The sequence below is a fragment of the Bos grunniens genome, chromosome 6 (genome assembly GCF_055505025.1).
Source record: "Bos grunniens cultivar Pamir isolate PY7600 chromosome 6, Bosgru_T2T1.0, whole genome shotgun sequence".
Classification (NCBI taxonomy): Eukaryota; Metazoa; Chordata; class Mammalia; order Artiodactyla; family Bovidae; genus Bos; species Bos grunniens.
The window spans coordinates 18,086,261-18,111,597 of record NC_141170.1 but is presented as its reverse complement, the minus strand read 5'-3'; the positions used below and the strand labels follow the sequence as shown (position 1 = coordinate 18,111,597).

At 38.3% G+C, this 25,337-nt stretch overlaps 1 protein-coding gene and 1 long non-coding RNA gene across 14 annotated transcripts in view; one reads left to right on the top strand and one right to left on the bottom strand.

The window, feature by feature from the left end:
- WDFY3 (WD repeat and FYVE domain containing 3) overlaps positions 1 to 25,337 on the bottom strand; it is a 283,117-nt gene that overhangs the window by 72,931 nt on the left and 184,849 nt on the right. For 8 of the 13 annotated variants that reach the window (XM_086407523.1, XM_086407528.1, XM_086407529.1 and 5 more), the window contains 9 exons: positions 23,483 to 23,556; positions 23,238 to 23,399; positions 21,756 to 21,850; positions 18,353 to 18,473; positions 17,802 to 18,019; positions 13,483 to 13,718; positions 12,202 to 12,336; positions 9,402 to 9,581; positions 7,545 to 7,778 (listed from right to left, as the gene is read on the bottom strand). In XM_086407523.1, the coding sequence (XP_086263649.1) occupies positions 7,545 to 7,778; positions 9,402 to 9,581; positions 12,202 to 12,336; positions 13,483 to 13,718; positions 17,802 to 18,019; positions 18,353 to 18,473; positions 21,756 to 21,850; positions 23,238 to 23,399; positions 23,483 to 23,556 (1,455 nt within the window). The remainder of the gene's footprint in view (positions 1 to 7,544; positions 7,779 to 9,401; positions 9,582 to 12,201; positions 12,337 to 13,482; positions 13,719 to 17,801; positions 18,020 to 18,352; positions 18,474 to 21,755; positions 21,851 to 23,237; positions 23,400 to 23,482; positions 23,557 to 25,337) is intronic. The other 5 variants (XM_086407526.1, XM_086407530.1, XM_086407532.1 and 2 more) reach the window with 1 other exon arrangement.
- On the top strand, positions 1,715 to 2,307 carry LOC147370352 (uncharacterized). The gene is made up of 2 exons (XR_015166124.1): positions 1,715 to 2,015; positions 2,193 to 2,307. It is a non-coding gene; the product is annotated as an uncharacterized LOC147370352 (long non-coding RNA).

The following is a 25,337-nucleotide window of genomic DNA, read 5'->3' as shown; positions in this document are numbered from 1 at the left end:
ATTCAATAAAGTGACATGAAGTTGTTTCTTAAAAGGAGATCTGGATTTGTAGTTATAAGCAGAGGCGTGATGCTTTGCCAATGAAATTAAAGAATCTATTTCTTCTTGCACAGACTGGTCTGGGACTATGTTTATAACCATGACACGAAAGTGGGCTACAGAACACTGTTTTGCTTTATGTATTTAAAATTAAAATATGCTCTACTGGGGGAAAAAACCCGTTTCTTTCTATTCTGATTTTCAAAGCGATTCTAATAAAGGTTTTTTTAAAAAAGTAGTTAAAATCGGAATTCTATATTCAGATCAAAGATATTATTCTATGGATTCAAAAACCAACCAAAGTTTTAACAAATGTTTCTCTGTTTTTGTGGTAAAACACATTTATCCAGTTTTAAAATAACAAAATATGGGCCAAGTAACAGTTAAAAGAATATTAGTGCTTAGGAGTTTGGTTTGGCAAGAGAGTAATCTGGGAAAAAGCGAAGGTCATGTCATGTTGTTTTTAATCTTAATCCATTTTCCTGTGCAGCTGAACAGACAGCAGGCGAGCTGGGGCCAAGGCCAGCCCATTCCTCAGGCTGAGAGGCCTTGAAGACTCGACCCCTGCCGAGGGAAGGGGAAGTAAAGACACTGAAGTGATAAGCAGAAGATGAGTCTATGAGGACTATCTTTTAATCAGATTAGAGGCCATTCACAGCAGGATTTTAATACCCCTGAAGTCAGCAATACTTATTCAGGATTATAATCAACTCAATGTGGCTAATGAGAAAGTAAGAGTGAGTAGAGTTTATATAGCCTTAATTAACAAGAGAAAGTTTTGGAGTCTGTAAAACAGGGAACATAGTACAAAGAGAAGTAGCTTGATCTGTCAACAGTATTTATTTTTACTTCATTAAAAAGTATTCTATAAGGATTTAAGGCTGGTTCAGTTACCACTAGGGCTTTCCAGGTGGCGCTAGTGGAAGAGAATCCACCTGCAAATGCAGGGGACTTAAGAGACACAGGTTCCATCCCCGGGTCTGAAGGAGGATCTGACCCTGGAGGAAGAAATGCTAACCCACTCCAGGATTCTTGCCTGGAAAATTCCATGGACAGAGGAGTTTGGCGGGCTACAGTCCATGGGCCACAAAGAACTGAACACAGGTGAGCAACTGAAAACAATCACCAAAAGGTATTTAATTGTCTGCTCACTGAAGCTGTGTCATGAGTGATCATGACCCAGAATCAACTCTGTTCTTGGCTCTAACCTCCAAGCTCGAACTGAGGCTCACAGCAGCCTAACTTTGAAAGGACTTAAGACTTTGTGAGTGCATGCATAGTTCTCTCCATTTTTTTTTTAAACAATTCACTGAACACAATTATGTGCCAGACACTGCTTAGTTTTATGTACCTTATCTCATTCTGCAAAATAACCTTTTGAAGTAGATACTATCATCTCCACTTTTGAGATGAGGTAACTGAGGCTTAGAGTGGTTAAGTCAGTTGCTCAAGTCAAAACTAGGTTTCAAAGCTCAGTTTTTTTGATGCCAAAGTTCACTGCTTTACTTGCCCCACTCTTCCAGCCCTACTGAAAATTTCCAAATTGAAGTTAACAGATGTACAACAAGAGCAGCTCTGCTATGATCTGTCCTGGTTTTCCAGATAAGCCTGGTTGGCTCACCAGACAACCAGGATGAGCTCAGTGCAGAACAAAGGGAGGATAAGCACTGTGGTCTGCTCTGGCCTCTGGCTGTCAGATCTATCTTCCCAGAGGAAACACAAAGCCAGCCAATAACATCTATCTTCAAAGAATCAAAGCCTCCTTTCTGAGGCCTGGGGATGCCAGGCAGAATCTTCCTGGACACAGGCTAGACAGCCCACGTGCATCTATGGCCCACGGCTGAGAGCACTGTGGCTTGGGGAGGAAGGCCTTGAGTGTTCCGTACTGTCTCTGTAATGGGCTGGAGCCATCAGAGGAGCCTGAGCTTTGTCATCCTGACTGCAGTGTTCCTCTTCACTGGCTTCTCTTCTCTCAGGTATTTGATAACAGTGCCTGCCCACTTTTCCACTTTGCAGGGGATGGGGTTGGGGTGGGGCTTGTTTACTGCTCTGCAGTCACATGCCTTTCACTCTGATGTGAACGGGGAGGGCTTTAAGAAGATGGCAGGAGCAGAAAGCAGTGAACTCCGCTTCACTCTCTTTCTTTCTTTTAGGTCTGTATGGGTACTTCATGACTGTTCTCAGGTACTTTCCTTCCATGGCCACATGCAACAAATTCCTGTGGCCCTCCATGAGACCTGGTGGTTCAGACAATAAAGAATCTGTCTGCAATGCCCAAGGCTCGAGTTTGATCCCTGGATGAGAAAGATCCCTTGGAGGAGAGCATGGCAATGCACTCCATATTCTTGCCCGGAGAATTCCATGGATAGAGGAGCCTGGCAGGCTACAGTCCATGGGGTTGCAAAAGAGTTGGACTCGACTGAGCAACTCACACTTCCACTTTCTCCACGAGATGCCTGGTGGTGACAGCAGAGGACACTGGGGAAGACGAGCCAGGGAAGAGCAGCTGGAGGCCCAGGTACAAGACAACACAGGCCACTTGGTTTCTGAGTAAGTCTTAAGTGCCAGGCGCTGTGTTATGAATCTTAAACGGATCATCTTATTTAATTGTCACTATGATCCTCAGAGACAGATTCTATTTTTATACTATTCTTTATGTGTGTTCCAACAAAACTTTATTTATAAAGGCAGGCTAGATTTGACCCACGGGATACAGCTTGCAGATTAGGAAGTGCTTCCTAAATGTTAACATGTACACAAATCACCTGGGAATCTCGTATGCTATTTTAAAGGTGGGCAAACTAGAAGGGATGAAGAGAACTGAGCTGAGTCAAGGTTACACAGCTAAAAGCAGCATGTTTAATTTCTCAAAATAGTTTTGCTGGGTGATTTACCTATTATTTATTTAACTCTCACAGCAATCATCTGGGGGAGGTAGTATATAATATCATTCTTCAGAGAGTGAATTTGGCTTGGTGAGATTAAAATGTTTATATAATAAACATCAGGGCCAGAATTCAAACCGGGCTTTGCTACACCACCACACTGCCTCCCTTGTATTTGACCTGACTCACACTGTGGCCAGTCTAGATAAATGCAGATCTTTTATTTGCTAATGGAGATAATGTCACACATTCTTTTGTAGATGTAGTGAAATAAGCAGATACTCTTGTGATAAAATCCCAAATAATCTTAAGACTGAAAATAGCCTGGCATGAGCATATCAGACTGAAAATCAGTTGGTTCAAACCGCTTCTTCCATGAAGGTAAATGGCAAGGGTGTAGTATAATTCTCTTCTTGAACTTCTTCAGAGATAAAGACTTCACAATCATAACATTAAAAATCATATGACTGTAATTTTATTTTTTCACACTATAGGAAAACAGGGAGTGCAATATCCTTTTCACCAACTATTTTTTTGTGTGTGTATTCTGTGTGTGTTAGCTTTGAGGCATAAATTTTAAGAAGTATAATTTTTTCTCTGTAAAGGTCTTATGCTTTTTTTAAAAGAAAGAATTTATTTATTTGGCTGCATCAGGTCTTAGTTGTGGCATACAGGATCTAGTTCTACGTATGACCAAGTCAAACCTTGGTCCCCTGCATTAGGAATACAGAATTTTGGCCACTAGACCACCAGGGAAGTCCCTAAAAGCATGTATTTTAAAAGCAAATGTATATATCTTTTATTAGATAGTATTGTATCTTGTTTGGGAAAGGCCAGGGATGTAGTTGTAGTTAAATGATTCAAAATTACTTAAAGAACAAATCAAGACACTGAGCTAATTTTGTGAGAGATAAAAGGACACATGAAACTTGGCCCCTAACTTTAAGGAGCTAATGATCTATTTGGGAAATTCAACCTTGACACTCTCTGGTTCTTCCTAAAACATCATCCTACCACCCATGACACCCTAATGCAATCAGATACAATTCCACTATAGGGCAAATTAGTGACCGCAATAACGAGAATGTTACTTCGAAGTTAATACATGTCATATCAAGCTTTCCTCACTGAAAAATACAGAAAAACTAAAATAAGAGACAATTACATAATTTATCAACTGATAGTTAGATATTAGGATTCCTACAAGACTGATACACAGAGAACATCATGAGAAAGGCTGGCCTGGATGAAGCACAAGCTGGAATCAAGATTGCAGGGAGAAATATCAATAACCTCAGATATGCAGATGACACCACCCTTATGGCAGAAAGAGAAGAAGAACTCAAGAGCCTCTTGAGGAAAGTAACAGAGAGTGAAAAAGTTGGCTTAAAGCTCAACATTCAGAAAACTAAGATCATGGCATCGGTCCTATCACTTCATGGCAAATAGATGGGGAACAGTGGAAACAGTGTCAGACTTTATTTTTCTGGGCTCCAAAATCACTGCAGATGGTGACTGCAGCCATGAAATTAAAAGATGCTTACTCCTTGGAAGGAAAGTTATGACCAACCTAGACAGCATATTAAAAAGCAGAGACATTACTTTGCCATCAAAGGTCCATCTAGTCAAGGCTATGGTTTTTCCAGTAGTCATGTATGGATGTGAATTGGACTATCAAGAAAGCTGAGCGCTGAAGAATTGAGGCTTTTGAACTGTGGTGTTGGAGAAGACTCTTGAGAGTCCCTTGGACTGCAAGGAGATCCAACCAGTCCATCCTAAAGGAAATCAGTCCTGAATATTCATCGGAAGGGCTGACGCTGAAGCTGAAGCTCCAATACTTTGGCCACTTGATGCAAAGAGCTGACTCACTTGAAAAGACCCTGATGTTGGGAAAGATTGAGGGCAGGAGGAGACGGGGACGACAGAGGATGAGATGATTGGATGGCATCACTGACTCAATGGACATGAGTTTGGGTAGGCCCTGGGAGTTGGTGATGGACAGGGAGGCCTGGTGTGCGGCAGTTCATGAGGTTACAAAAAGTTGGACATGACTGAACTGAACTGACAAGACTGATAGTGTTATTACTGGATATACACACTTACCCCATTTCTTCTGCTGCTAAGCTGCTAAGTCGCTTCAGTCGTGTCCGACTCTGTGCGACCCCATAGATGGCAGCCCACCAGGCTCCCCCATCCCTGGGATTCTCCAGGCAAGAACACTGGAGTGGGTTGCCATTTCCTTCTCCAATGCATGAAAGTGAAAAGTGAAAGTGAAGTCGCTCAGTCGTGTCCGACTCTTAGCGACCCCAAGGACTGCAGCACACCAGGTTCCTCCGCCCATGGGATTTTCCAGGCAAGAGTACTGGAGTGGGGTGCCATTGCCTTCTCTGATTTCTTCTACATATATGTATCTTATTTTTTGGCTCAGTTATGCTTTCTTATACCTCTTCTGAACTTTATTCTGTTATTTCATGATAAACATTTTATTTTGCATAAAATGCTTCACATTCTTACCCCAGGGACTAAAATACTAGCCATCTTTTTTCTTATTTTTAGTTTCCAAAGAGGACAAGGTCTACCAGGCATGCTTGTCCACATGAATTATTGATGAAATCAATTATTTTCCTGCCAATATTAAACACTGTGGTCCTGGTTAAAATGCTTAGCATGACTGTTATCTAAATTATACTAGTGATTTCTTTAAATAGATCAAGCTGAGATATTTCTACATGAATAAGATAAAACATCTGCTGGAGTTTTAAGGTTTCAAATAAAAAATTAACTGTTTTCTCTTCACCACTAGAGGGAGAAGAAAAGTGCAGGGTCAGTTGTCCAACAATTGTCAGCAGCATGCAGGAAGTTTTTCAGAGAGAAAAGCAGTTAGTCTTTTGCACTGAAATCTTTCACGAAACACTATTTTCAGAGCCCTTGCATGTACTGCTTGACCATGTTTAATATGCACTGGCCAAAAGAATGAATGAATAAGCAACTAATTGTATCTTAGATTACCTTCTGTGATTTTTAAATTTCTCCTTGAGAAACATTTGGTTTTCAGGGATGGTCAACTTCTAGAGCCAGCAGTGTGGCCACTTAGGGTTTGTTTTCTGAAACATCAGCTAGTTCTTATCAAGAGAATGAACAAGTGCAAGGACTAAATGTTTGTGTCCCCTCCCCTCAAATTCGTAAGTTATGCCCTAACTCTCAATATGATGATATTATAAGGTAGGGCTTTCTGGAGGTAATTAGGTTTAGATGAGCCATGATGCATGCATGATTAGTTGCTAAGTCATGTCTGACTCTTTGCGACCCCATGGACTGTAGCCCTCCAGGCTCCTCTGTCCATGGGGATTCTCCAGGCAAAAATACTGGAGTGGGTTGCCATTTCCTTCTCCACGGGATCTTCAGAGTCAGGGAGTGAACCCATGTCTCCTGTATCTCTTGCATTGGCAGGCAGATTCTTTACCACTGAACCACCTGGGAAGCCCTGAGAAGCCCCCCAGGAAGCTCTGGGAAGGCCATGAGGGTGGATCCCCCCATGAGGGGACTCAAACCCTTATAAGAAGATGAAGAACCACCTGAGCTCTTCCTCTGCCCTGTGAGAGCAGGGCAGCCGTCGATCAGCCAGGAAGAGGGCCCTCACCATGACCTGACCAAGCTGGTGGCAGCCTTATGTCAGACTTCTCAGTCACTAGAACTGTGAGAAATAACTGCCTGCCATTGAAGCCACCCAGTTTTGGGTAGTTTGTTATAGCAGCCTGAGCTTAGATACCAAGCAACCTACACATTTTCTGCCTTGAGGAAAAATTTAAAAAGTGCATATTGAGCAACATGTTTTAAGCCCCATAGGACACTAAAAGCAGTAATACCGGAAGTGATACATAAGACAGACTGAAGTAGGGAGTTAACAAGCTGAGGAGACGATGCTGCTGTATGAGACTAGGGGGGAAGCAGCTGGAACACTAGGGTCCCTGGGCCAAACTCAGCCTATGTGAGTTCTTGTATATAAAGTTTTATTGGAACACAGCTATGCTCACTCATTTATGTATTGCCTGTGGCTGCTTTTCTAACTGCAATGGTAGGTTAAGTAATTGTTAGACACTGTACAGCCCATAAATCTAAAAATATTTGCTATTTTGCCCCTCACAGGAAAAGTTTGTCAATTCCTGGTCTAGGGAAAGGGCAATAAAGGGCTGGATGAAGGACATGCAGGGACTTAGCTGGCAGTGCAGTGGTTAAGACTTCACCTTCCATCGGAGAGGGTGCAGGTTCAATCCCTGGTCAGGGAGCTAAGACCCCACATGTCTTCCAATCAAAAACCCAAAACATAAAACAGAAGCAAAACTGTTATAAATTCAGTAAGACTTTAAAAATTGTCCACATTAAAAAAAATCTAAGAAAAAAAGGACATGCCAAGGGGAACAGAAAGAAGAGAAACAAACTGATAGTATATACATTAGCACACTTGGGATTAAAAAATCCCCATAGCCCATGATATGTTCTGCCTTTACAACCCAGAGGAATTAGAAATCTGAAAGGTATTTGGCATAAAACTTGCTTGGCTATTAATGCCCTCACTATAAAAACAATTTAAGAGGTGTACATGCATCTCTTTGTCTTTACCTCCAACAAAAGATCAATCAGTGGAGTCTGCTTGCTGGCAGGTGTAAGACAGAGGTTGTCTATTATTAAGACCCGCATGAAGTCAAAAACAAATTTCTTAGCTGGGTGATTAGTCAGGTATGTCTTGACGCCCACGTTGCAGTACTCTGATTGGCTTCTGTTCATCCCTGTGTCTGCTGCAAAGGCTTTAAATTCTTCAGCTGGAGATCCAACTTCATCATCGAGATCAGTCACCTAATAAAATCAAGAGGAAACGTACCCTAGTCGCATTCAAATTCATTTGGTATTTTTACTTCCATATTTCCTAAAAACCAAACTGTAGCACCAACAGCATTTTGCTTCAACATTAACCTCCTACGAAGCTATTAAACACATCACATAGTTCACTTGGCTTTACTCAGATACTCCTATCAGGGAGGTAATCGGGCACCATAGATCATGATTACTCAACACACATTCTTTCTAATATCAAGCTACTGACTGGCCGCTAACCATATAACTGCTTTATGCTGAATTTTTATCTCTACTGTGGATAACTGCCCTTGAAATAAATTAAATAATAAAATGAGAAGGACTATTTTATGTGCACATTATAAAACATACCTACTGAGAAGCCAAGTGTTACAGAATTTCAGATAAAGATCTGGCATACTAATGATTGAACCCAAGGGCTGATCTATTTTTTAGGTTAAAAAAACAAGCAAATAAATGAAACAAAACAACAACAAAACTAGTACCAATTTTGAGTCAACAGAAAAAGAAAGGTCAAGAAGACAGATTATAAGATGCTGACAAGGAAAAAACACTGCGCTATTACTAAAATCCTGTTAACAAAAGTGTGGATTTTAAAGTTATAAACAAGCCACAGTATTAAGGTCATGTGCTACACTTGTCTTTCTCCTAAAACTTCCCACAATTTTTAGCACGAGTATTTATTTCATCTTTTTACATGAAGAAGAAATTAGTATGAGGAAGTACTTTATTCCAGGGTCTAGAGTAAGTAGGAGAAAAAGGAGAAAACATCATGAAATCCTGAAGTCCCATGGAGGAATAACTGTCTTTTGGGTGTGTTTTAAAGGACAAAAGAAGTATCTATATGATACACGCATTAGCCGCTCTGTAAGTCCTACTCTGCGGTATCAATGACTGTAGTCCACTGTAGCCTGCCAGGCTCTTCTGTCTATGGGATTCTCCAGGCAAGAATACTGGAGTGGGTTGCCATTTCCTTCTCCAGGGGATCTTCCCGACCCAGAGATAGAACCTAGGTCTTCTGCATTGCAGGCAAATTCTTTACTGTCTGAGCCACCAGGGAAGCCCATATGATATAAGAGTAGTCTAATAACTTTCTACTAAGTTAGTGCAAAATATGAAAAATAACAGTTGAACAAAATGGAAAAAGTTGAATAGAAAGGACAGGCATGCATTTCATTTCTTATAAACACAACCAAATCTGTAATTAGTGTGTAAAGACTAAATCCAGGAGATTTATAAATAAATAAAGTGGAAATAAATTTGGTCCTATTAGAGCTCTGTAATCTGAGTTCACAACACTACAGCTATTGTCACATATAATAAGAAATAGATCAACAGCTACACGAAGAGGAAAGTCACTCATGAGAGACTTACAAGAATATGGTAAATAACAACAGGAAGTAGTGTTCACTGCTGAAATTTTAGGGAAAGCAGAAGAAGGATGTGTCTGGAGACAGACACTAGATAATGATACAAGAGGTGGAGCAGAAAGTTACAAAACTATAACTTAGTCAGAAGCTTAAAAGATTGGCCAAAAAGAAAAAAATCTGCTAACGATTAGAGCAGACTAATTCCAATTTTGACCTTTTCCTCCCTTTTTCCTACCATTTCTGAATAAGGGCGGATGTTGAAGGGGAAGACCGTGGCTGCCAGTGCACACAGGAAATCGGGGTTCATCCACATGGAGGCCAGGTCCGGGACATTGTGATACAAGTATCTGAAGAACTGCATCAGGGTCACAGGATACTCCCGGAGCCAAGACCCCTCTTCTTCTGATTGCCAAGGCTGCCAGGGGATAGGAGAGGAGACAACACGTTAGCGTCACTGACATTGCTACAAGTTACTCACTACTCTTCTAAAACTTGATATACCGATGGTCCAGAACTCTCATAAACCAAACAGGGGTAAACACACAGGCCAACAAATCGGGAAATAAGCTAAAACAAAGGCAACACCCCTAGAAACTGAGAGGATGTTTTTCCATTCACTGGGGTACTCACACTGGGCTTCTCTGATAGCTCAGATGGTAAAGAATCTGCCTGCAATGCAGGAGACCAGGGTTCAATCCCTGGGTCGGAAGATCCCCTGGAGAAGGGAATGGCAACCCACTCCAGTATGCATGCCTGGAGAATCCGATGGACAGAAGAGCTTGGCGGGCTACAGTCCATGGGGTCGCAAAGAGTCAGACACAAGTGAGTGACTAACACTGGACTGGGGTACTCACAGCTCAGTAACTGAAGTCAATGGTTTTGATTATTCAGCGCTATCAATATGAATGTGGTGGGTGCCAACAGTGGCTGTATTACCATCAAAGTTGCCCCATCCTCCATCGTGCCACAGAGTAAGGAGTAAGATGAAATGGGGAAGTTACTTTACCCTTTGAGTCTCACACTGTCATATAAAAAATAAGAACAGTGTTCTTAACCATTATGCAACTGTGATACTGTGATTTATAATAAGAAATACATATTTAATCTTTGTCCCATTTCAGGCACAGAGATCCTCAAACTCTTGGCATTTCCTAAGTGATAAGAGTCATAAATGTGTCTTTTTGTTCAAGATGGTGGTGGTGGTTTAGCAGCCATTCTCTCATTTCTCAAGACCAGCATTCCATGTGGGGACAAACATGCAGGCTGATGTCTTGACTTGTGTTGTGTCCAACTGTTGTGACCCTAAGGACTGTAGCCTGCCAGGCTCCTCTGTCCATGGGATTTCCCAGGCCAGAATACTGGATTGGGGTGCCATTTTGTCCTCCATTTGTTCATTATAAGGAGCCCTTTTCAATCACGCTTGAATTTAGGTTGATGGGCTCTTGCCAGAGGAACCAACCATGTGATTGGAAGGTTGGAAATTAACCTAATCTGCTCCTCCACAGCCTACAGGGAAGAAGAGTTCAATCACCAGTGACCAATGACTTTAATTAATGTCTATGTAATGAAGGCTCCATAAAAAGGCAAAATTGATGGGTTTTAGAGAGCTTCCGGACTGGTGGACACATGGAGGTGCTGGGAGAAGAGCCAGTCGGAGAAGGCGTGGAGCTCCATTTCCCTCCCCACCTTGCCGTATGCCTGTCTTCCAACTGGTTGTTCTGGAGTTACCTTTTGTAATAAACTGGTAATCTGGCAAGTAAAATGTTTTCCTTAGACACAGGAACCTGTGATTTACAACTATTAAGTCAGAAGCACAGGTAACAACCTGGACTTCTGACTGGCATTTGAAGTGGGGCAGGATTGGTGGAGGCGGGGCAGGGGAGTATCTTACGAGACTGAGCCCTTAACCTGTGGAACTGGATGCTATATCCTGGCAGATAGTGTCAGAACTGAACTGAATGGTGGAACACCCAGCTCCTGGGGCAAAATCTTCTATATACTTGGTGACCTGAAGTGTCAGAAGTAAAGCAGTGCTGTAGAAGACTGAGTAAAAGAGACACACAGGAGTTTTCTTTTCCTTAAAAGCATTACCACAATAACAATGATGATGATGCTACTAAAAAAAGGAAGAAGACTCTATATGAACAATGTTTATCTTCTGATACTTGCCCAGAGAGTCTTTTTTTTCAGCTTAGATTTTTATAATTGTTTATGAATAGAAACCAAAACCAGAATCCCAAAGCATTATAAATTAACACATTTAAGAGCAATGTTCTTTTCTTAGATTGCATAAGAACAGTTTTGACTAAAATCAGATTTTTCAGGTACTTGTAATCCATGAGTCTAGTTAATAATTCCTCTTACAATGTGACCCTGAATTTTGTAAGAAAAAAAATTAAATCATTATTCACAGCATTCCTGTGAGAGATACGAACATAAATTTTGTCATTTACTCTTTCAGTGCTTCATATCTAAGTTAGAAATAACTAAAAGAGAAAATGAAAACACTAAGTAAAACTTGCACTGATAACATTTTGAGCCTCTAAATAGAAGTGATTTTAAAAGTTCAAGTAACATATTGTTGCAATTGCATGTAATACAGTATATTTATTATATAAATGTATACACTGAAATATGTGTTTTATAGCACTAACAGCATCAGTTAACACTTAATAAAGCTTGTATTCTATACCAGGTACACTTGGAAGCACTTTGTGTACATGTTAACTCATACATCCTCACAAGAGTCCTAAGAGGTAACTTTTATCCTCATTATCACTTCATACATAAGGAAACTGAGGCACATGAGCTTAGTATGTCTGGAGGATCAGAGTTGGGATGTTGAATCCAGCTCCTGAGTTCAGGATCTTAACAACTTCACGGTCTGTCCTTACACTAAATAAAACAGAGTGGGTGAGGTTCCAGAGACCACGTAGTAAATAAAGACTTAGATTACCAAAGGATTCCCCTACTTTTATAAAGGAATCCCAGGCAGGAGGAATTACCGACAGGTGTCAGAGTCTCTGGGCACTTACTGAATTCAGCATGCTTCGGAGCATGCCCAGTAACAAAAAAGCAGCTTCTGTGCACACATTGTGGATAGATGAGACCACGGTTCCACTGGAGGCAGGAACTCCAAAGATAAAGGTCCAGATGGAATCTAAATCAAACTGCAGAGGTGAAGCAAATCAGGATTAGGTACTGTCAATTTTTCTCGGTAGAGACCCTCACAAGTTCTAATGTTCTAAAATTTCTTTGAAATTATTTTCTTTCAAAGTGAGCAATGAAGAAGAGATAGAGACTTAATGCTCTTCCCTCCTATGTTTTAAAACTCATTTTCACATTTACAAGACAAAGTGAATCTTATGTATCAGTGTCCTAGTTATCTATCTTAAAAACATCCTTTTCTTTTTTTTCCTAAGGAAAATAATTAGCTAGGTGATGAAATTAAAGAATTAATGGCTTTAAGCAGGATCTATTCAAAAAGTACAGTGAACTTACTCCCCACACCCCACTCTCAGCAATGTTCTAATTCACTTTTAGATTACATATAGATGAAGATTTGACCAAATAAAAATCAGTTTGAGGAGATTCATTCATAGTAGTTTTATATAACACTTTGCCTATGGCGTCTGTAACCAAACTCTGCTTTGCTCATGCATCTGTAGCATGATTTAACGTAGGGTACAGACTCAGTGTTTTCATTTAAAAGGTTTTGTTGATTACTATGGCTGATTTGAATAGCATCTTGGGATTATTATGGAAGTGTAATTGAGTTTAAGACTAAATTCCTACATCTCTGCAGTGCTACAAACATAAGCTATATATAGATATCCACATAATCTTAAGATTAGAAAATCAGGTAAAGCCTTACTGTTTTCCTAATATGGACATTACCTATCATTAAGAATTCAGAAACACTTTTCTAATCAGAATTTGCACTAAAAATCCTTTCATATCTACCCAATTAATTTGTGGAATGCACATTACTTCGTTTTTAATTCTACAGAAATTAATTATATTTCTAGATAAAATCACATTACTTGAATTCTTTTGATCATCATTAAAATACCATCCAAAATCTTCCCATGTATATAATCACACAGAATAATCATAAAGAGAAAAAGAACAACAGGAACACAGAACTTCTTTTTGGGAAAATTTTCTACAGTATTTTCAGATTTCTATGACCCCAGTCAAATCCCAAATGTGAGATAGGGATGGAACCAGTTGGTTTTTACTGTGATGAACTCAATACCCTACAGTGACTTTTTGGCAAATGTAATTACACTTACACCCGACTAGGTAATTCCTACCTGGCAACCCTGCTTACATCGGCTGCTGACGACAGGCACACTGACCTGCAGGTTCTCAGGCAGCTCACTAACGGGCTGCTGCAGAAACAATGCCATGAGGAGGAAATAGAGAGCAGGGACATTAGTGTGTTTAGGAAGGAATGACTGAAGCACCGGAAAGCCAGGAAAGTGACAAGCATCCCGGTTAATCTCCCTGACAGTTGATCGTCCGCCAGCACTCCTGCCCACATTGAATCCTAAGAGGAAATACAACGAGAAGGATGAAATTAGTCACTGATTACCATGTTACATTTACACAGAAAGGAGTATGTCAGAGTATGTGACATTTCCATCTTGGACATTCATATTAATATAAGCAATTAACTACTCGACTTTGGAATTAATCTTCCAGTCAGAAGTTTTACTTTACTTTCTCTTTGACTTTGGGAAGCCTGTCTATTAGGATAGGACTTCCCTGGTGGCTCAGATAGCAAAGAATCTGCCTGCAATGCAGGAGACCCAGATTCCATCCCTGGGTCGAGAAGTTCCCCTTGAGAAGGGAATGGCTACCCACTCCAGTATTCTGGCCCGGAGAATCCCATGGACAGAGGAGCCTGGTGGGCTACAGTCCATGGTGTCACAAAGAGTTAGGTCTTAAAACATAGTTGAGGCAGTCAGATACAAGAGGTAAGATAAATTCTACTCATTAAAAGAATGACATCCAGGGACTTGGTTAAGACTCTGTGCTTCAAATGCAGGGGGAATGGGCTCAATCCCTGGTTGTGGAAGTAAGATCCCACCTGCAGGTGGTGGGTGGGGGAGGGGTGGGGGTGGGGGGGTAGGGCATGACCAAAGAATTAAAAAAAAAAGAAGAAAACACCGACCAAGAACGACCTCCAAAGAGCTCTAACATTCCTAAGAAGAAAGTAATATTTAAAAAATAGCCAGATTGTAGGATACTACTAAAAATGTAACTTAAAAATATGATAGCCATAATAGAGTTAATATATTTCATTTGTCCTGAATATTATAAACTAATTAGCCTTAAATGACCTACAAATTTAGAGATAGGACAAAATAAATATACAAAGTAATCTTTCCTTGCATGATCTGTAACTCTGCAGGAAAGTTTTCTGGCCAAGGGACAGCAAATCCAAGCCCACTGTGACTGTGGGTATCTGGACATCCAAGGTGTGTTCTAGAAGCACAGCTCTGCCAGGAGATAACTACTTATCTGTGTGGTGTATAGCACCAGCCTTTCCATCAATCCTGCTTCCTCTGTTACATAGGTAATTTGGGGAAATAACTCAATTAGTTCTCTCACCAACCCCATACCTAGTACACTGCTCAGTACAGAAGGAATATTGGCCAGAGGTTCAATGGAAAATTTTTGCAAATAGCAACCAAAGAAGAAAGACTGACTTTTACTCTGAAGCAATTTTTATTTCAATGAATATCCACATTTTCCCCCAAATTCTTTTTTCTAAGACAAAGTAGCACATACTTGCTACTATTTAAAATAATGAAAGAGAAATTTGTGTCTGGGTGGCTTTTTAAAGAGTCCAAATAAATTGCTCAGTGTGATATTAATTAATCCTCTGGAGTATATGTTCTTCTCTTCATATATCGTCTCATTTCTTAAACATGAGCATGTGAGTAAGAAATTGCCATTATCCTTTAATAAAATGTGGTAAGTATGCAATTTGTCTGAAGTCACAAAGTTAATGAGGGGTGGCACTAGGACCTGTGGCCCAATGGAGCCTGTGAAGTCGCATGGTCTCCCTCGCGTGTGTGTGTTAAGTCGCTTCAGTCGTGTCTGACTCTTTGCGATCCTATGGACTGTAGCCCACCAGGCTCCCCTGTCCCTGGAGCTCTTCAGGCAAGAATACTGGAGTTGGAGTAGGTTGCCATGCCCTCCTCCAGGGGATCTTCCTGACCCATAGATCAAACCCAAGTCTCTTATGTCTCCTGCGTTGGCAGGCGGGTTCTTTACCACTAGTGCCACCTGGGAAGCCCTGGTCTCCCTTGGTCCTCTTAATAACATCACCACGTTCCTAAAAAACCAGCTGCATAAGGAATACTGGGTGATAGTCATTTGTAGTAAATTCTAAATGAACAAAGTGGTATTTTATACATTAAATAGGAAAATAAATTTTGATCAAACTATAGGTCCTAAATGAAAAGCAATGCTAGCATTTATTTTCCTTTCCAAATTTTCACACTCTATTTCTACCGATAACTGATCTTAAGGAATATCTAATGTGTTTTTAACAACTGAGCATTAATTTAGATTTAAGCTATAGCTGATGTAGCTGGAGTTGGTGATGGACAGGGAAGCCTGATGCGCTGCAGTCCATGGGGTTGCAAAGAGTCAGACATCACTGAGCGACTGAACTGAACTGAAGCTACAGCTATGTATGGAAGGTATTTTTATAAAGAAAAAATTGATGAAAACTAATGTGAGTAAAACATTCAAAACATACTGTTCATCAGCTCAAAGAGAAATAGAATCCATTGAGATGATATATCAATATATAGAGATAAATTTCTGTATATGTACACAAGTATCTATGTATATATCAGATAGATATTCAGAGAAAATGATATTAAATTGAATTGAGTTTAAATGAAACTTAAATACCTAGATTCCTCTTTTAGAACCAAAGTAGCATACATAATGTACAGGCAGGTGCCAAGGAAGGACAAATAAGTTCTTAAACATGAAGTTTGGTTGGTCAGATCCTGATATTACTGAAGTGGTGCAGGACAGAAAAAAACCCCACAGAATTGACAGAAGAAAGATACCCAGAAATATTACTCCATGACTCAGGGACCTTATGTATTTAGCAGTCTTACTTCCCTAATTAGAGAGGAATTAATTCTTAATTTATACTCATTAGGTTTTCCTATAAAATATAACTTATATACCATAAAATACATATACTTGTGTCTGGAATCATGACGGTAAATGACATGACATATGTTAAAGAATTTTGCAAACCACAAAGTGCTAGGTGAAACCTGGGTGTTGTTTTGGCTTTCAATGAGAAGCAGTGTTGTCAATCAGCATTAAAAACTCCCACAGAATTCGACAGAACTCACACTGAAGTATGCCTTTTGTTGTTTATTCTCTTAGTAGCTACTAGCTACCATTAAGGTCAATAGGCTACATTTCTTGCGACAAAACTGTTGATAAAAGTCTCTATAATGATAATACTAAAAAATATTTATTTTAAAGGAGCTCATTTTCTTGAGAAATCATTTCACAGTGAATTTCTGAATTTCTTTCCTTATCACTTACAAAATTCCTTCAGACATTTTTCACATGTGAAATAACAATAAAAACAATCCTTTGGTGTAAGCTCTTTCTTCCTATCATTTGTTTTAACATTGGACAGCACATGTTACACCGAGGTATTGATACTTTTACATTTTTTTCTTAACAGACAAATTACATATTAAAATCTGGTCCCTAATTTTTCCATCTGACGAGGAGAGGGTAAATAGTTACTCTTAGTGCTGAGTGCAGAATACAATTATATGATTTCAAATTGTAATGTCATAAACATAATCTTAAAATACCCTACAAACTGAATGACCATAATTTTCAATAAAAACATTATATTAAATATGAATTTTCCAAAATAAGATCATTAACATGAATAGGAATGTATATATTAGTTCACATGAATCTAATATAGGAAACCATAATTTTCTATTATTATTTAAATGCTCAGTTCAATGCTGTAAACAGCATAGAGTCAGTGAGCAGAGAGTAAGGAGCTTTGGCTGACACTCTGATGAGCTTAAATCTTGAGTGGTAATATAACATAACTATTACAACCGTGGGCTTTGGATGAATGACTTGGACTCAGATTCTGACACTTCTTAGCTGACAAGTGACATTACCCCTATGCCTTGACTTTCTCATCTGTAAAATGGGTATGATGGTATTTATATCTCATAGGGTTACTGTAAAGATAAGTTACAGTGAAAATGAAAAGTGTAACTGGCAAGGAATAAGCATACAAATTATTGATTACTAGTATTAATTTCATTCTAATAATTTGTAAATTATTTACTTATAGGTCAGAAAGGAAACTATAAACAAAAGAAATCATAAGAAATTTACTTGAGTTTTCACATCTTGATATCCTGTCTCTGACTTCAGTTTGACTTGCAATTAAAAAAAATTTTTTAAATTTTATGCTTTTCATTCTGTCATTAAAGTTCTTGACTCTTAATGGTTGTTAGATAAATCAAACAGTATAAGCTTACCTAAAATTTAAACATACAACACAAAGCTCATTTCAAAGCAGCCGACTATAAAAGTCCCATACCTAATACAGTTCCGATCTTATTCGTTAAGACAGAATCTGTCTGCTCCAGCCAGCCTCCACCACTGAGTCCCTCCTTGAACTTGATGAGAATAGACTGATTACTCAGTAGGACAACAAGAATCCTCATGGCTGCTGTGACTGTGGTAGAATGCAAGTGTTCTTCCATAAACATCATAATCCAGTCAAAGCCCAGCGTCCTGACCAGCTCTTCACAAGCTCTATTCAGACAGATGGATTAAACAAAACATTAATTTCAAGGATTGGGATTTCAAATTAAAAAGAAAACTAAGACCAGCTTTTGTTCTTGAGATACTATGAATTTCAGGGTTTTAAAAAGAAATCTATTAAAAGTTAGCAGCAAACAAGATGTATGTATACTTATAGTTAATTCATGCAGCTGTATAGCACAAACCAACCTGACACTGTAAAGCAATTATACTCCAATTAAAAAATAAATTAAAAACAAGTCAAAGGCAAATCTTTCTTTTGTCTATAATGAATTAACTAGTAAAATCAACTATTACCACCAAATCTCAAAAGATTTTACTTACTGCAAATTAATGCTTGTCTTTTCTTTAGATGTGTAAACCAGTTTTAGTAAGATATCCAGAAGTCTGTTCCTCAAAAGTATAAGATTAGCAGATACAAGACCTCCAAACTCTTCTTCGGTTCCTGCAATGAAAAGAAATACATTAAATTGCCCTAGCAGATAAACTAGGATAAAATATCCAACACTGGTCTAGGAAATATCACTGAAATATATCTTTCAGAAAACATTTTCTCTAGGAGTACTTTCCACTACAGTGAACACAAAAAAAGGGTCTATTAAACGTTTCTCTTTAAAATCATTAAAACTGTTCATTTAATTATGTGTTAGCTGCTCAGTGGTGTCTGACTCTTGGTGACCCCATGGACTATAGCCCACCAGGGTCCTCTGTCCATGGGATTTTCCAGGCAAGAATACTGGAGTGGGTTGCCATTTCCTTCTCCAGGGAATTTTCCTGATCCAGGGATTGAACCAGGCTCTCCTGCATTGCAAGCAGATTCTTTACTGTCTGAGCCATCATGAAAGTTTATCTAAAAAAGGGATAGTAAAGACTGTGAACTCTTTTTTATATTAATATTCCTTTCTTGTACTTACAGGGCAAAGTGATCACGTAACAATAAGGATCACATGAACAAAAGTAACAATGCAAATCCTTAATTTCTAGTTCCTTTTTAAATAGTTAATTTTCTCAAATTTAAAAATGAAAAGAGGAAGCATAAATTATTCAATAATTGTAATACATAAAGGAGAGCTAGACTTAAATAGCACAGACCAGAGGGAAAGGCACAGAAATGTACAAGAGAACTTGGGGAAGGAAGGGAGGAAGGCAGAAAGCATCTGGCTCTCAGTGGATAGTCCTGGAAGCACAGGGACTGGGATCCATGGCCCAGTGTTCCAGGCCCAATTCTGCCACATCGAGCTGTAGGTTAATAAGTCACAATAAACATGACTTCTTTTCTTTATTCTATAATTGAAGCTCAGGCTAAAATTGAATGACCAAGGTTATATGCTTTTACTTGCTTGGGCAAGGGACCATTTTTACCCTTAAACACTTGTCTTTTAAAATGCTAATTTAGTGCCTTAATCACTGGGGAGGGTGCCTTAAGTTTACCAAGGGGAACTCAAGATTCCCTCCCCTTCTAGTAGGCAAATGACTGGTAATTTACAAATCGCCTTATTGAAGGCATACCACACAATTTACACTGACTAAGGATTTACTTCCTTTCAGTTTTTCCTTTTGATAAAATGACAATCTACACAGAAATTAAGAATTCTTCTTGGTTTTTATGCCTAGTTTTTTCACTGTCAGTTATGTTTCCCTAATTTTCAGATACAGTTTTAAACAATGAACTCAATGAAACTCTCAGGTTAACTTCTTCCCATTCAAACTGATGGTTTACTCCCCACTGCATTGCCCTTTCATGCTATTTATTTTGCATTAATTATTGTATCACTGTTCAGCATTATTTAAATCACTTGTTTGTGGGTGTATCCTGAAGACTGTATAAACTATTTGAAAGAAAAAAATTACAGTTTTAAGTTTTGGGAAACATATTATACATAAGACAGTCCAGTCCACACAAATAATTAATGTCATAGACTAACAAGACCTGCAAATCCTTTTGGCTTTCTGTAATCTTTCAAATGGCAATGAATTAATAAGAAGAATTCTAATCTAATCAGCTTGGCAGATCAAGAGAAAATTTTCCTAATTTATAGATCCCTGCTACTGTGCTCTTGTCAAAAAAATTTTTTTATAACACTAGCCGTAGTTACAGAATTCAATGATCAGCAAGAAATATGGAGACTACAGAAATATTTTTTCCTGTATCTTTTTTAATACTTGAAATAAATCTGTTTTATAGTTTCAAAGATTTTAAAGTACTCTCCTTTCTAATTCCTATTTACTTGGTTTATATTAATTCAGAACTTAGAAATAATCCGTGTATATTGAATTGATAGAACAACACAGTGGTTAAAAGCTTAGAATGTTGGTTTAGAGTTGTAGTTATTGATCTCAATGTCCAGTATGGAGACTAGAGAAATACTTTTCCTATATAATTTTTTTATACTTGAAATAAACATGTTATATAGGTCCACTCAGATTTTAACAGTAGTCTTCTTTCAATTCCTATTTACTCAGCTTATATTAATTCAGAACCTGGAAATAATCTTTGAATATATGGTAGAATAATGCAAGGCTTAAAAGCTTAGAATGCTGGTTTGGACTACCATAGTTTAAATGCAGTGATGGGATCTCAGTAAATTGGTTTTATTTAATCTTTCTAGACCTCAGTTTCCTCACTTTTTGTAAAACTGGTAATAAGAGGACCAACTTCACAGGGTTGTTATAAGATTATATAGAGCACTTAAAACTGTCTGGCAAATACTAAGCATTAAACAAGTGTCATCCATTGATTTGATCTATATGCTTCTCACCCACTGCTACTTTGCTTCACCCAAAGAAATACCAACCTTGTTCCAAATGAGTAGGAAGTAAGTGGTTACCAGCTTTATATGTTCTGCTCTACGATTTGCAGGAAGTCAGCCTCTCAAATCTTTTAGTTTCTCCTTTGAAAAACATAATTATACCACGTTCTCTTCTTACTTATGAAGCACCAGAGAGGCTGTGCTCTGAATGATATAGCCAATTTGGAAGAGAACTCCCAGATGGATAGGGTTGTGAGAGTTTTAAAGGAACTCTTTTATGTGACATGATTGGGGAAGAATGTAACAGGATAATGATGTAAATAATGCTGAATACATATAAAATAATGTGAATTTAATCACAGGTTAATTTAAAAGGTCCTTTTAGTGTTTTCCAAGTACAACTTCTGATCTACAATACATGACAGGAAAAATACATTCGAGCAAGGCAAAAATATGCTTCAAAGGAGGAAAGTTTATTAAAAAAAAAAAAGTGGCTGTCATTGGCTCAGGAATTACAACTTACAAAAATTTTGTTTTACACTTACATGATTCTAGTAAAACGTTCTTTCCCTCAATGATTATTAAATATTTAACAGGGAAATTAAAATAACAGTAATACAGATACAATTCACTTTGGTAAGAATCTGTGTTTCTGAAGATTTATATAAATTAAAAAAAAATAAAGTTCAAAAATTATACTGGAAGAGTTTATTGTTTAAAGGAACATCACTATAAATCTTGTAAAAATTGGAAAGATTTTATTTTTAAAGCAAATTCACACCCTTATTAAATTTGTAGCTAATTCTGTATTTCTGTGTATTGTAGAGGCTTGGTCTAAGACAAATATGTCTGTGAAAGATCAAGAAAAGTAATTCAATGAGAAAAGTAAAATAACAGTGTCATACAGTTCAGGTCTAACTTGTGTCAGAAGAAGGCAAAGCACAGTAGTTAGGTTCCAAGCTCCAGAACTGACTCACCAGTGTCAGGCTTCTCTTCGTGGTTTATTTCCATAACTACAAACTTCTCACAAACTGCAAAGGTTGGTAAAGTAGAAGAAATGAACTGGCCAAACCTTTTAATCCAAGAAAAAGGAGGTTATAGATTTTATTTTTTCTCTCTTCAAAACAACACACTAAGAAATAAAAAAACAAAGAAATGAAAACCAAGAGAATACTTCTTATTTTAATTGATCTTTTATAGATCTTACATGACTGTATTTCAGCTGCTTCCCCTAGAACTGTTGCAATTAACATTAGAACAATTAACATTAATATGCTATAATGTTTTAAAATACATACAGGGAAAAATAAACTTCATCAGAAATATGAGTCCTTTAATGCACTGATTCAAATGATTTCAAAAACTCACCAGTATGGTGTCAAATAAAAATGTCCTAACATTACCTATATGGATCTACTGTAGCCTAATAGTTAAGTCTGGGTTTTGAAAATACAGGTAAGATTAAAATCCTAGCTGTATCAGTTTTTAATCATGTTACTTGGGGCAAGTAGCTTAACCTCTCAGGGCTTTAATTTCTCAATTTGTAATGTAGAGAAAAATAAAAGCCTTGATAGGTTACAGTGAAAATTTTAGCAAAGTGATCATCATAATACCAGGATAAGACCTAAATAAATATTACTACTAATAATGAAAATCTCCAAATTAACCTTTAAACTCCAGTTTTAGATCTGCTGCCAAGTTAAAAAAAAAATGCGTTCAAGGTAACTGAATATAAAGTGAGTGATTTACATGCTGCATCAACTGGAGACTATTTTACTGGGAATACCCTAGTCAGCGAGTGTGATGTCATCTGTAATACTTGAGCAGTAACATGACAAGAGGTGATTAAGTGCAGTTAAAAGCAATTTTCTATTTGGAAAATAACTTAGGTAGTTTTTTTCTTCCATTTCTGGCCAAGATGAGAATTCTCAAGTGCCTATTAGAACTGCTCTACATTTACTCCATAAATGTGCCTGAAGCCGTATTTCACATTAGCAGCAAAATAACACTCATGTTAAAGAAAAGGTGAGAATATGCAACAATAACATACTATCATCAGTTTGGGTGATAAAGAACAAATACAAAAGACATGGCATGCCCACTGCGGGTGTGCATGCATGTGCATATGTGTTCCTGCACATACCCTGGAGAAGCAGCAAAGCCTGGTCTTGGAAGAGGGCTGGGGACCAAGAATTCCTACACTGAACACTTTGATGTCCAGGACAATCCATCTCACTGAACTAATTCTAACACCCATTCTCCCAAAATTCTATTAGTCACTAGTGGCAACAAATGGTGTGCAAGATACATGCCTATTTCTCATGATGCACAAGTATCCTGAATAGTATTAACTTTGCAGGTATTATCCAGGGATAGGAAGCAATTACATTCACTTCAATCATCTTAATCTCATTGGTACTTTCAGTGAACAGACCGATGAACACAGAAGTTTTCACTACCTGAGTAGATCATTGCTGTTGGGAAAACCCTGCAGTAAGAAGCTCAGCACGTTACTAATAGCAGCAATGGTAGGCTGGGATAGAGACATATCTCGAAGAGTCAGTAGCAGCTTTGGGATTAGCTGGAATTCCCTCATCAACTTGGCATTCTTTGAAGCTTCACTGTAAGAGAAAGAAGATTTTATACACTGTACTGGCATCACTTTTGTAACTGAACAACTAACAATTTAGACATCAACCAATACCTGGACTCTGTGAGCAATTCAATAAAGTGTTCAAATAGGGAGAGATGAAGTTCATACGGAGCATGGAGCCAGACCTAAAATAAAAAAGAAGAACAGTGGTATATTTAGGGTTAAAAAAATACCCCAAATTGCAACCCAATAAACACAAATGCAGTACATATAACTTATTTCACTTAGACAAATTAGATAAATTAATTGATTATAGCCACTTTCTTAGTTTTTATTTGCTGTCACACTATAAAACTGCTGTTATATGGGACTTCTGATTCTGTTCATAAAGAGATAATTGCTGTGAAAATTACTCTCCTAGAGTAAACAACTAGGAAGGCAAGATCTACAGAAAATCTCTCTGGGCTCAATGACTGAATACTATTAGTGAATACTGAATATAACATACTGAATAGAATGATTACTGGATACAAAAACTGAATGGCAGGAATCCTGTGTAGGTCCAAAACCGGGAATAACCAATGCAAGGTAGCACCACAAACAATTCCTAAAACTCACAAAGGGCTGGGACTAGTCTGTGCTCCCACCAACCTGTGTAGAGACTTCAAAATACATGGGAAGGTTGGGAAGAGGTCTCAGAAGTGTAGTATCTTAGTAGGAGGGCTAAATAACCACTAAGGATGAATGAAAGTCCATCCGAACAAAGCTTAAAAGATGTTTCAAAACTGCAATGCCAGAGCAAAGCCTCATTAAGAAAATAAAATAAAATTTACCAATCAACAAAACTTAGCATCTGATCAACAGTTACCAAGTATACAAATAAAAGGGAAAATATGAGTCATAAGAGAAAAAAAAAATCATTACAAATAGGCCCAGAAATGACAGAGACGGTAGAATTATCGTGACCTCGTTTTTTATTTATTTATTTATTTATTATTTTAGTTGCACTGGGTTGTTGCTGCACAGGCTTTCTAGTTGCGGTGAGCATGGGCTTCCCTTTGCAGGGGTGTGCAGACTTCTCACTGTGATGGCTTCTCTTGTTGCAGAACACAGGCTGTATGGGCTTCAGCCGTTGTGGCATATGGGTCCTAGAGCATAGGGTCCGTAGCTGAGGTGCACAGGCTTAGTTGCCCTGTAACATGGGGGATCTTCCCGAACCGAGGCTTGAACCCATGTCTCCTACACTGGCAGGTGGGTTCTTTACCACTGAGCCACAAAGGAAACCCTCTGCATACCTTTATCTCCATGCTTTCACACATTTTTTACTGTCTATTTGCTTTTCTCATCTAATGCACTAAACGCCTTGAGGCATGGACTCTTCTGAAATTTTCACAATCTTAGCACCTAATACAGTGCTGGGCTCAAACATATTAATAATTATTTTCTAATAGAATGAGAGGTTCATGTATTAGAATTTGGAATATCAGGCTGAGAAATGTGTACTTAATTGTGTAGAACAGAGCACTGAAAATTTTTAGTAAGTTACATGATTATATCTTGGAAAGAATGAGGTAAAAACAACACATAAAACAGACTGAAGAAAGGGGAAAAGAAGTGATCGCTATTTGAGTAAGAGGAGAACTGACTCGGGCTTGGATTAGGATGTAGCAGGAGAAACAGAAAACACAGGATACATGAAATGCGGAAGCACAATCTGCCTTAATTCATGCTGTTTATAAACACTGAAGGAGGAGGAAGTTGATTTTTCAATTTCAAGTCTCACTGACTGGGAGAATTGGTGGTGCTACTAATAGAAACGGAAGTTCAAAGGAAGAACTAACTTGGGGAAAGGATGTTACGTTCAGTGTAGGTGTTGCTGGGACACAGAAATGGAAACATTTAGGAAGAAGTTAGAAATATGTCTGGATTCAGATATCAAGCTAAAGATTTAGGTTTTCAAGTCTCC